We start from the raw sequence: 13,663 nt of genomic DNA, 5'->3' as shown, positions 1-13,663 counted from the left end.
ACGTTTTACCTTGTTCTCTCTCCTGTTTCTACCAATGCTTTATGAAAGGGCTAAGAACCAAGGAGGCAGTTTGCCAGAAACCCCATGCCATGGATTTGGTCACATCCTAACTAGCCCCTCCATACTGCACCTAGACCACAGTATGATATAACTAACTTACTTTAAACTATTCTTGAACTTTCCTGTCTAAAAACATAATCTAAAAGAGATTAATTGTAAGGAAAATATCAATAAACCAATAGGCAGTTTTGAAGCTGCTATTTGCTGCAAATTAATTCCTGCTTTTGATTTTCTATGTCATAGAATGAGGGAAAGTCATCAAAAAAGCCAACACAGCCTTTATGATTACTCTCCGAATTGCCAATTAACATCTTTTAGCCAACACAGCCTTTATGATTACTCTCTGAATTGCCAATTAACATCTTAATAAATATGTGCATACATTCAAACTCAAAGCATAAAATAATGCACTTACAATCTTTTTCTGCTGGTTCACAGCCTGTTCACCAGAAGATTCTGCTGGTTCACAGCCTGTTCACCAGGAGAAGGAATAGCTTCTGCTAATTGCATTGCACAACAGAACTCTGTTCTCAGATGACCTTTTGTTGATCATCCATTAGTATTTCACTTCCTATGTGTTTTCACAGTGAAAAGTGCCAGGGTACATAGAAAGGGAGACTTGAAACTGCTGTTTCCAGGTTTTTAGTGGCATCTCTTATAGCCACAAAATTTGGGGGTTGAGATATCTAAGTGTTTGTGAATACCAGCACCTTGATGCCAGGCTCTGCTACAGGGAGATTAATTAGAGAAAAGAATGGCTATCTGAGGTATTATTTAAGAGCTCAGAACATCAAAGATACCAAAAACATCAGGACAAAAATGAGTTGCAGTTAATAAGAGACATAGGAGGTGACATAAGGTTTCTATAAATACATCAAAAATAGAAGGATATTGGAGGAAGGTCCAGGCCTGTTACCAAAAGGAAAAGGGAAGCATTAACTCAGAAAATGATGGAAAGTTCGAGGACAGCTCAGTGTTAGTCCTCTCAGAAATGGAAATTGTGATCTGATATTTAAGATGATTGATTTGAAAAATTGAATTATGTAAATTGGGAAGAAACAATTTAAAGAATATGTGGAGTTATGCAAAATGGCAGGATTGTATAAAATCCACTCTGGTGTGGTTCAGAAATTAGGAGAAGAAATCTTTGCTATCAGTCTGTGAAACCAAGAAGAATGGGGACATCTTGGAAGCCTAGAGCAGACAAAACACAATACCTATCTTTAGAAAAAGGCATAGATTACAGGATCCAGGGATTTACAAACCTGTCACTCTCATTTAAATACCTGGAAAACATGACAGCAAAATATTAAGTAATCAGTATATCCACATACAGAGAATAATAAAGAACCAAGTGATAATGAATTACCAACTTGTCAACGATGAGACTACATTAGACTAATCCAATCTGCCTTAATGGATAAAGGAGAAGCAATAGATCAAGCATATCTGGGTTTCAGAGGGGTTTTTGGTATTATCCTAGATTCCATTCTACTGAAATATGAGCAAATAAAGTCACAGAAAAATGCACTATATGTGCAGGTGCTCTGCTATGCCTGGAAGGGCTCAAACAAAAGGAAACCCAAGATTTCTAACCAAAGCATTTACAACCTACAGTGTTGTTTGTACCTCGAAGTTATAAAAAGGATGTAAAACAACATTGGCAGTGCTGCATAGCATGCACTGCACATGGCATTTTCTCTTAGTATAGAACAAATAACTCCATATCCACTAGAATTAAAAGCTCCAAATAACCAATGTCTCTAAAAGGAGAGGTCGCTGGATGGGTGTCCACAATATGCAATACCATGCAGTAGAGGTTACACCAACCATTTCTTCAGATGCTGGTTGAAACAATCAGTAATCCAAAGGACACAGGTGTCCCAAGACTAAGGTAGTTCTAACAGTGACAAGGCTAACAAAGGGGGAGGACAGAAGATGGAGATACGTACCTGCAGCTACATACGGGCTTAAGAAGTTGAGGTTTTGAAAGGATGAACCTGGAGAATGAGAATATGTTGTTACCTAGTTTACAAAAATAGTGTCCTTGGCTCAAGTTATGAAGGATTGGACAGGTGCTGCTGACCTTTTGTGCTCATCAATCTATTTTAGGTTGCCTTGTCTTTCGAGTTTCTCAGACCCACTTGCCTGTTTTATATGTTTGACCTGTCCTGCCCCACACCTCTGTGATAAATTTTACACTATAGAGAGATTCTCTTTTGTTATTGCCTTTACTGTACTTACTAAGACACAGACTTCATCTTTGCTTTTGGTTTCAAGCACTACAGTGTTTTATTAACATGATGGACACAAAATAGCACCTCCATTTTTCAGCAGTTCTGCAACCAACAGCCAAATGTCTATATGCATATTAAACACAGACACTTACCAGCCAACAAATCCAGTAACCAGAACACAAATGAGAACCCCATCCTTTGAGGAATTACAAATGTGTCCCTTTTTACTGCCAAGCTACCAGCTGAATAGGACAACTGTCTTAATTAAAAATACATTTGAAAAACTTCCAATCAAACCATAATATGAACAGTTGTATTATAAAGACCTGGAAAAAGACAAACAGTATTTCTGTCACCCAGTCCAGTGAGTTATATGTACAGATCTGGGAAGCCCATCTTGCCTTTGAATAATATCTCAGCATTCATTATGCAAGAGCACAACAACAAAAAAGCCCAGTTAACATTTGATCAGTGCTGAGTGATGCTGCACACTCAACAGGTGTTTGGTTTTAATAACATTTAAGTGGCACGTCTGGCATTTATGCTTGAAAATAGCTGCCTGTAAGACCCCAAGCTGTTCTGACTTATAGAATAGTTACAGTACAGCTCCTGGTTTTCAGACTGTGCTCTTGCACCCAAGCTGGATGGCAGCAGCCTGACTGCATCAGGTCCTGCCTTACATGATGGCCAGTGTCTCTGCCAAACTGCTGACTGACCCACCTATTAAAACCAAGTTCCCTCATCAAGGTTGTACCTGTTACCTTTTCTCTTGCAGAAAGAGACTGTAACACAGAGACAGAATAGGCAATCCCAATGAGAAGCTGAGAAAGGCACACAGCTGACAAACACTGATCCTTGCTCCTGCAGCTTTCTCAGTGCAAATTAGAGCTGCAAACTAAATGTCTGTTGTGACAGCCATAACATTTGGGAAAAAATACAGTGTTCTTTGGGGAGAAAGCACCACTGAATTCCACCTAACTCTTGCCCTGCAGGAGAGGATGTAAAATGTTGAGGGATGTGATACAGAACTATTAGCTTAGCACTAAGCAATGAAAGACACACAAGTTATGTCTGTCCTTTAGGAAACCATGGCTATTGATGCTCAGACATAAGACAAATTAATGATAAAACTTCTCAAGGTATTAAAAGAGACTTGCTGCAGCTTGTTTCTAGTGAATAAAGGCTGGTAAATGTTGTCTTCAGTTGACCTGTTCATACAATATCTGCTGTTGCTTTATCCCCTCTATTTAACTCGCCTAACATTGGTCCACACAGCCCTTAGCATTGCAGTCTGTGAAACTCTCTGCAAGCATGCATGGTGTGTATGAATAAACAACCCAGGGAATTGCAAGCCTGTTCAAAGCCACACTTTGAGGAAAAGCAGAGACAGCTTTTCTGATTTTGTCTTTTGCAGCAATGAGCTAGATGTAGCAATCTCATGTCACCTATTTTTCTCTGCAGAGAAATGGTTTCCATCACAACTGAAAATGTTACACAACTGTACAACGTGAACACCCAGGAGCTCACAGTCAGTCCGGAAATTTCCTACAATAATTCAGGAGTGGATCAGATAGATTCATACAAATGTGTTAATCCAAATGTATGGAAATGGTTACAGGACTTTCAGCCTGGATTCCTCTGGTTTCTATTTGTTCTGGGAGCCATAGAAAATTCCTTTGTCCTCAGTGTCCTGTGTTTCCACAAGAGCAGATGCACAGTACCTGAAATTTACCTAGCAAACATGGCACTTGCTGACCTGTTGTTGGTCTGCGTTTTACCTTTCTGGGCCATTAATATTTCCAATAATTTTCAGTGGCCTTTTGGCCTGTTTCTCTGTAAAGCTGTCAACATTATGGGTTCCATGAACCTTTATTCTGGCATTTATTTCCTGACACTAGTGAGCATTGACCGCTACCTAGCCTTGGTGAAAACCATGTCTCTGGGACGAATGCGACGGACCGTCTGTGCCAAATGGAATAGCTTTATCATCTGGGCATGTGCACTGCTCATGTGTTCACCTACGATGGTGTTCCGAAATTTAACATATTTTGAAACATTTAACATCACAGCCTGTGTTCTTACTTACCCAAACAGCTACTGGGAGCCTGCAAACAACTGCTTGCTGAATATCATGGGCTTTCTGATCCCACTCTGTGTAATTACCTATTGCACGATGCAAATCATCAAAGCCTTACGAAGTAGTGAGCTACAAAAAATGAAGGTAATCCAGACAGAGAAGAGAGCCACCATGCTGGTCCTTGCTGTGCTTTTGCTGTTCATCTTTTGTTGGCTTCCATTCCAGATCACCACATTCATCGACACAATCTGTTACCTCGTACCCACTCTCAAATGCCTGAAAGACATCAATGGATTAGTGACCCAGGTAGCTGTATACTGTGCCTTTAGCAACAGCTGCCTGAACCCAGTCCTGTATGTAATTGTTGGGAAGCACTTCCAGAAGAAAGCCGTGGAATTCTACAAGGACTTGTTCCCAAAGAGGTGCAGAAAATCAGAGCCTGCACAGATGGAAAACTCCCTGGACACTTTAAGAACTTCCATTTCAAGTGACTACCCAAGGAAAACACCTGCTTTGCCATTACCCCGGTAGCAGCATTTTAGGAAATTATTACAGGAAGAAAGCATTCTAACATATCAGTCTCCACTAATATCCATCTACTACTGGTCCACAGAATAAACATGTGGTAGTGTTCAGCCTGTGTGGGAAACCAACAGTTTGGTCTTGATGGAAACTCTATATAGAGACCTGCTTCTAATGTTACTGGACATTTTTCATGATTGGATCTAATTTAGTAGCTTACTTACATTTCCATGGCTGAATTGTATTTGGTGCATGTATCATTTGGAATGTTTGCATTTTGAAGGTGTACATACACACACATACAGTACTCTGAACAGAGCCCCAGTGTAGAAGCTGTCATCAGGATTGTGAAGCTACTTATGGTACTCAAACAGTTTTTTAGACTACATTTTTGGTCTGGGAGGGGCTTATATTTGAGTAAGCTCTGCTAAGTGAATCTTGTAGGGCTATTATTCAAACGGATTTTTAGATGTGTGCATCTGGGCTTTTACTTGCTCTCTTCAGTCATACCAAACTATTCGATTGTTTGATTGACAAGCAGTGCCTTTTTGCAGCAGCTCTGCTCCTGTTAGTTACAGGTCTACATGAGCCTGTATGTATGGAAAGGAGCTCAAAAAAGACATAGCAGTAGTGGAAGGAAAGCTGCTGGCAGCTACATGAAGGGAGCTGGGTTTCCTTTGTCGCAGGAGATTCCTTACCCTTCTTACCTTAGGGTGAAAGACTTCCCTTACTCCTTTTGAGTAAGTGAACATTATTTACAATCATACCTATGCTTCAGCTCAGAGACTTGGTTTTTTAGTATTCACAAAGTATAATTAATATTTGTAATGTTAATTAATGGAAAAATAAAAGCTCAGCACAACTGGCATAATCTCACAAGCAGAAGAAACTGAGAACATGAAGGAGAACACCACCTAACTACATTAGAAATCTAACTGAAGGTAACAGGAATCTTGAAATTCCAGAGTATTCAAGAACAGCCTTTTAAAATTCTAATAATACCTACATTTTATTTGTAGAGTTAATCGAAGTGATTTTAATACAAGATACTTTTCTCCAATTGGACAGGATTTTTGATCTAAATTGGGTTTACACAGAAGATAAACTCATAGTGCATTTTTACCTCTAGGAGCCTTGTCCAAAACTGAGTTGGAGAGGACCTAATATCTTCTGAAACTTTGTTCTTTTCAAAGCACTGAAGGTTACAGCCTTTACAGTCACCCAGGGAAAAGGAGTCTGGTGACATAAGTGAACTCAGACTGCAACTATGTGATCTTTATTCATCAGAACTTGGATGGAGCAATGAAGGTATATATAAAGACTACAGGATTTAGATCACTGTAGATGACTGATGGGCAATTTCCATAGTTCTTCTTTAATAATCCAGTATAATCTTTTATTATAAATACTTCTATTGCTCATTCTTTATATTGTCCAAGACAACTGTGATGAAGCACTTCAAGGCTTTCTGGAATCTCCAGTTTGATCACATTGTCTCCATCATAAGCATGCAGTTCATGCAACCATTGCATAAAAGGAATTCCATACCGAGGTTATTGAGGCAATGGAAGATATTTCTGAGTATTTGGTACTGAGAAGTAAAATGTAAAAATGTTATTATATGAATATCACATTAATTTAAACAATGTAAATACACAGGCACATTATTTTGCTATACAGTAAGCATGTAAAACAGAAAATAAACTACTTTAAGAAATCAGATTTCCTGGCATTTTCTTTTCTATCCTGTATCCTCTTACTAAGGAATAGGCTACTTTCCTTCACTTCCCATTATACCAAAGCTGAAACAACAGAATTTTACCTACTTTTAAATCTTTGTGTCAGCTTGCTTTTCAGAGCCCATTTCTGAGCAGTGCTGACCACCCTCAGTCCCTTTGGAAGTTAAAATCTGAATTAAGGCAGCTAAAAGTACTGAAATCTTTTCAGTAGCTTTAGTCTGCCAGCTGGTAACTCAATGTTCCATGAAAGAGCAGATATTGCTTTTCTTTGTGAGGACCTGCCATTCACAAGGGCCTCTAAGTGATGTTCGTAGGTTGGACCCTCTGCCTAAAGTCTTGCTCTTCCCTCAAAGCATGCAGACCCCAACAGAAACGGAAATCCCCTGCAGCACCCTCTGCACAACACAGAACACACAATGTCAGCTCACAGCCTGTTTAATTCATGTTTTGCCCGTTTTTCAGTGCAGTGACATGTTGTGCAGTATTCACATGTACCATTTACACAGGCAACAAAAATCCCCAAGAAATAAAGTGCAGCATCCAAGCTACATCTTACCTACTGTCAGTTTACAGTCAACTCAGATGCTTAGCTCAGTCCTGTTCTCACAGAAACAGGACAAAATATGAGAAGGGCTCTTGGTAAAATGAGGTCAGACTTTGTCCTGTCCTCCAGAGCAGGAGATGCCAAATAGAAAGGTAATCCCATTACCTTTCTATTCCTCTTTATCCCATTCCCCCTCCTACAGTTGCTCCTATCTTGCCTTCAACCTGAGGCTGCCACAACTGTTATCAAGACTTTGGCCATGCAAACAATTGACTCCCCATTCAGCCTGATGGAGGTGGCAGAGCAATGACCATTGTCAGAGGAACAGCAAGGATATGAACAGCCAGTTGATATTTCTGGCCTGCAGTTGGTATAGACAAGAATAAATATTGTCTTTCCACTATGGTTTTTCAGGTTGATTATTGGCTTCACTTCAAATGCAAAGTTAACAGCTCAAAAGATGTTACACAAGCAGCTGGTTCTTGCTGAGGACAGGACAAGGTTGCTCTTTCTTAAGCAGGGTTTCGGTGGAGAACTCAGGATTTTGGTTCAGGTCTCCCAAGTCCTCGAGAATTTAGCCGTTTAATCATCCTTTCACTCCATTCTTCCATCAGTACATTGAGTTTTTCTAGCCTATATTGTCTCACTCCAGATTTTGCAGTTTCAGCCTCTGTAAACTGTATGGCTTGATTATTACCATACTTTCATGGTACCAGGATCATTCATTAGGAGTCGTAAATAACTGCATCAGAGTTTAAGCTCTCCTTCACAAACACTATAGCATGTGTGAAGAGATCCAACCAGGCTGAACAAAGAGTTTTACAGCACAAGGTCACATCAAAAACCTTTCATCCTGTTCCAGAACAAATAAACAGTTATAGTAGATAACTAAGTTGATTTTCAAACCATTTCCACAAAGAAAATCAAACTTAAATCATACTGTTCACAAAAGATAATTTGTTCCAATCATTAAAGGCCCCAGCTATGTCAAAAGAAAGATTTTAATGGTTGAACTGTGGGACCAAGAGCCAGAACTCTGGAAACCTTTTGAATTTCTATCATTTGTCTACTTTGTAATGTGTGTAATAATTGAGCAAACAGTTTTACCTCTAACTTCATCAAAATGTTTGTTTAATCTTTCTGATCAGAGAGGCCCAGTTAGCATTTGTGAATTCCTGTGCAGCTCTAGAGAGTGTGCACTTTCTGCAGGGAAGTCTGCATAGATAGGGTGACTGAAAATCTATAAGCTTAAAACATAAACTGATGTGCTGTAAGTATCCCAAATTGAATGTGACAATAGGCAGATACAGTAAAAACCTGTAACTGATGACTCTTATTTTGCAACTAATCCTTCACATTCCTATAATGCATGGTCATTACATCTGTGCAAACTGTAAAATGTTGCCAGATCATTAAATACTTCCTACAGGTTGAAATGAAGACTGAAATTGTAAAGAAATTATAAATTAAATCCCCTTTTTTGTATAAAGTTACACTAAGCTGTATAAGGTCTATATAATTTTATGCAGACTAGTTCTAAGTTGTTTGAATGCTGCAGCTACAGCAGTGCCTATTCCTTTCACTATTCCCACTAAATGCATAGGCTTCCAATGTTGAATCTGCCTCCAATGCTGAAAAAAGTTTCCAATACAGCAATGAAAAACAACAGGAAAAAATAAACTAGATTTACAAAGAGGAGGTGGATTTGCAAACCAATATTTTGATCCCATTTTGATGCGATGAGTTTTGTAAGACTATTTTGTTTATCATAGAAGTTTCAGACACAGCTGCAGTTTTCTATTCAGTCTCTGAGTAAATATGGAACTTGGCAGTTCCTAGAGATTCATTTCCATCCAAGGACGAATTCCAGAGTTCTTGTTATTGCTCAAATGTTCTTCTTTATAGAAAAAAATTAACATAAACACAGAAATGCATGAACGTAAGCAAAGAGGAAGCTTTGGAAAGTCTATGACGAAGATCTCCTGTCTTACTGCACTTACCTTTATGAGTCAGTGTGGGATGGGTTGTTTGGAGATTGTTCTCCTGTGTAAGTTATTAGGATTCCTTGCAGAACATGTAATTTATTAAAGATGTTGTATTTCAAGCTTTCACTAAATAAACGTTTTGACCCAGATATTAAAAATCCCAAACATTTTGAACCATATAGCTTCATTTAAGGCGTATTTTTATAGTGTTTCTTTTATTTAATAAATGAACTAACTGTTTAAATAGGATGGTGTTTAAATAAAATAAATATTTATACATTTTAAGTCTTCAAATTAAATCTTGGGCCCTTTAGAGTTTTCTCCAGTGTGAGGGTGTAAATTGGAACAACTTTTTTAAATATCAAATTTGCCAGTGTTTGCACAATTTGATTTTGTTTTCTTTTAATGAATAAAAAGGTGGAGTATAAGGATTTATCATGGTGATAGGGAAGTTCATAATAAGGTGTCGCCATTCAGCTTCCCATGGCTTCTCATTCTAACTCACTTATCAAACAAGAATGGACACAGCTGATTAAGAATTGAGGAAAATGGTGCTCAGGTGGCCAAGAAGGCCAATGGCATCCTGGGCTGGATCAGGAACAGTGTGGTCAGCAGGACCAGGGAGGTGATTCTGCCCCTGGACTCGGTGCTGGTGAGGCCACACCTTGAGTACTGTGCTCAGTTCTGGGCCCCTCAGTTCAGGAAGGATATTGAAGTGCTGGAGCAGGTCCAGAGAAGAGCAATGAGACTGGTGAAGGGACTCGAGCACAAGTGCCATGAGGAGAGGCTGAGGGAGCTGGGGGTGTTCAGCCTGGAGAAGAGGAGGCTCAGGGGAGACCTTATCACCCTCTGCAACTCCCTGACAGGAGGTTGGAGGCAGGGGGGGGTTGGTCTCTTCTCCCAGGCAACCAGCAGCAGGACAAGAGGGCACAGACTCAAGCTCTGCCAGGGGAGGCTGAGGTTGGATATTAGGAAGAGATTTTTTACAGAGTGATCAGGCATTGGAATATGCTGCCCAGGGAGGTGGTGGATTCACCATCCCTGGAGGTTTTCAAGAATAGACTGGCTGTGGCACTTAGTGTCATGGTCTAGTGACCACCGTAGGGTTGGACTCGGTGATCTTGGAGGTCTTTTCCAGCCTGGTTGATTCTATGATTCTATATGTTGGTTAGGTAGCCAATGGGAAGAATGTTTTCCTATAAGTAAATAGCATTCCAGTCCCTTCCAGTCCCCTGAGTTGAAAACCCCTATTGTTTACACAGGTAGACTTAAGAGAGATTTGTATTTAAAATCTGAGATGTACTTAGGAGAGATTGTATTTAATATCTGAGATGAAAGAGAGAATAACTTTCTTAATTTTCTCTAATCAGGGGACAATCAGAATGAAGAAGATAAAACCAATTTATAAACAGCAGTCTCAGGCTACAAAGTCCCTGCAGGTAACCTGAAAAAAAAAAAAAGACAATTATTTATGAGTCTAAGCCTGAGAAAATACAGTGACTACTGAGCACTGCTGGGAAGTAATATTCACAGAGACTCATGGGCTGGACACTTTTAGTGTGGTGCAAAAGACAGTGCTTTTCAAAAAGAGAGGAAATGGGGTTTAGCAGGTCCATGTCACAGTGAACATTCCCATGTATCTGTACTGCTTTACCCCCAGCTCCTTGGCATGGTTCTCCCCAGGGCTATCAGGGGAAGCAGCTCTCACCACAACTAAACCCTAGTTCTGACTTTGTACTTGTGTGCATTGGCACTGAGAGGGCAGTTCAGAGCTGTAAATGAAAGTATTATTGTTACAGATATACTTACTCATACAAAGGAACTTTTAACAGCCAAGGACCAGTACTTGAGAGCTTTATCTAGCAGCCACAGGAGGACAAGAGCCGTGACATATGGCTTGTATTATTTCTCAATGAGAATGAAATATTTCACATGCCTTGAAAATTACTACTGCTGACATTTGGAGAAGTAAAAAAAAAAAAAAATAAAAAAAAATCCTGGGGCTTTCTTCCAACTTGTAACATCACACACACTCTTCATGGCCAACAAAACACTCAGGCAGCAGTCAGCCACTCAGTCGTGTCTCAGGATGCATCTTTGACTACTCTCAGTAACCTCTGGACTGCTGTATACCACTTCTGAATTTGAAACTTTGCCTAAATTGCCAGGAAGGACAAGGAGTGGGTATGTCTCTGTTTTCAGTGTCTTCTCTTTATCAAAATAATGTATATATTTTATCTAAAAAACACTCTTTTGTGCTCTCAGTTCAGATCTGTGTGGTCTAGTAAGTAACTCTGAAGGTCAGTGTTAGTACTCTTTATGTGTAAGACCATTATTCACTTTACCTGACTACCCTAACTGGGTAATAATACTAAATTAATACTAAATACTAATCAGTAAATACTAATTATTAGTAAATACTAGTTATATAAGCTGATAATTAGTAAATACTAATTCATACTAAACATGGTGATGGATTCGCTGTACCTGAAAATTCATCAGAAATCAGTTCAAAGTAAGAAAAATGTGTCATTATTTGTATAAAAGATTACTGGAATTTGCTAAGTACATAAATTGAAAACAATTCATGTGCCTAATTGTCAATTAATGCCAAATACTTAAAAATACAGAAGAAAATTGTCTTTGAAGAAGAAATAATATTAAGCAGCTGAAAATAAATTGCACTTTCTGTTAAGAGGACATTGGAGCTCTAAATTTATAAAAGGCTTGTGGCTTGTGGTAGCATCAGATGTTGACTAGTAGAATCTGAAGACATTTTCACAATGGCAAACTCCACAGAATCTTCAGGTACAATTGCTAGCTGAACAAGGATTTCGATTTAGCTGTGACTAAAATCTGCATTGCAATGGAAAATAAGTTCTCATGATGGTTTTAGTTTAGCCCAGCATGAATGAATACCGGCCCAGAGATCACATCTGAAGTTTGCAAAGTGACTGGTATAATCTGATAACAAGAAGTCATCAGAAAATGGGCAAGCAAGGACAATAAGAACTTCTTTCTCCTCCATATTTAGTAAGAGCAATAATTCTGTTTATGTTTGTCTGTTATCTTTCTTCTACGTTATTTTTGATATATTGTTACAGATTTTCCATCATTGCCCTCATGCCTTAGCCAACCTCCTGCTGTAACAAAGGTAGATTCTTGCTGTCTTACAAATTACCTCTTTAATGAAAATCATCCATTTATTTAATATATATGCATATTATCTGTACTTTTAGATCCCCTAAAGTTATCTCAGTCTGCATGAGACTGCGAACTAGGTAACATTCAGACTATTGGGAGGAAAGATGTTCAAATCCAGAGACCTCTCTTGAGTTGTAACCCAGTTCCCTGTCAAGACTTCCAGTCTGAGTGGGTTTATGAACTTTGACAATTTTGCTACTCACTTAATTCTGCAACGGTGAAAAATGTTCTGTGCATGACTCCCAAATAGTGCATTGTGGAATATTAGTATTTAAGTAATTCCTGGAGGCATCACAGAGATAAGTATTGCAAGCTGCTCAGATACAGACATCAGTGAGGCTGTTATATATATGTAAAAGAGATGAATGATGGGCCTAAATGCTCTCTTCAGAAACTCCATCCTTATCTATCTCCTTGGTATAGAAGTACAGCAACAGAAAGAGAAGAGTTAAATAGCTGCAGCACAGAGTTAGCATTGAGAATGACTGGTTGCAAAATGCTTTTTTTTCCCAAATACATTATTACTTATGATTGACACATTCCACTTGCATATGAAACATTGAAATGTTAGGTGTGTTAGAAGCATTTCAGAGGCTTCTGGATCTGGCACTGGAAGATATGGCTTAGGGTTCTGGGGTTACAGAGGAGTGACAGGTTAATGACAGGACCTGGATTTTATGATTTTATGATTCTATGATTTTATGATCCTATGTCACCACAGGCTGAGTAATACCTTGTGTCCCATAATGATTCTGGTACTGAAAGTCTGTAAAAATCAAGATCCAGGCACTGTGGTCAAGCATGGCAAGACCAGGATAGTGAAGTCACTGCAGGAGGAAGCTCTGACAATCCAGTGCATTTTCATGGGAGGATAACATTTCACCCATGCTCTCACTCCTGCACAATCTCACACAGAGTTACCAGAGAGAAATAAGGTACTGCCAATGCTATGAGGGTCTAAATTCTTTGGAGACTGGGACAGCCTCTCTCCAGCTGAACTCAAATGAGATTTTTGAACTGGAGAAGAGTGCTATGAATCTAGAGCTGCAGAGGCCTTTCCTCCAGGGTTTGGGGCGTCCAAGATCTTGAGAATAAGATTTTGGAGGAGTCTATGCTTTATTATTCCAACTGCTGGCATGTGAGAGCAATAAGATGTCTAATCCAACAGCAATTTTGAGCCCAAAGTACATGATGGGAAGAACCGAGAAAGAACAAAAGAATGGAAAGTTCTGACAACAAGTAATGTATGCAGAGAGTGACCAGCCCAGTTGTGTGGAAATAGGCATCATCCTGCT

General features: G+C 39.2%; 1 protein-coding gene across 1 annotated transcript; it reads left to right on the top strand.

The window, feature by feature from the left end:
* The first annotated feature begins 3,762 nt into the window (after window positions 1-3,762).
* Window positions 3,763-4,905, top strand: BDKRB2 (bradykinin receptor B2). Its single transcript, XM_009078796.1, has one exon. The coding sequence runs from the start codon at window positions 3,763-3,765 to the stop codon at window positions 4,903-4,905; it is 1,143 nt and encodes a 380-aa protein (XP_009077044.1).
* Window positions 4,906-13,663: the final 8,758 nt, after the last annotated feature.

This window comes from Acanthisitta chloris, unplaced genomic scaffold (genome assembly GCF_000695815.1).
Source record: "Acanthisitta chloris isolate BGI_N310 unplaced genomic scaffold, ASM69581v1 scaffold6397, whole genome shotgun sequence".
NCBI lineage: Eukaryota > Metazoa > Chordata > Aves > Passeriformes > Acanthisittidae > Acanthisitta > Acanthisitta chloris.
Note: the sequence above shows the minus strand (reverse complement) of the source record. Positions and strands in the feature narration are given on the sequence as shown.

Coding starts and splice junctions, on each gene's coding strand:
- BDKRB2 (XM_009078796.1), top strand. CDS start 3,763: ATGGTTTCCATCACAACTGAAAATGTTACACAACTGTACAACGTGAAC.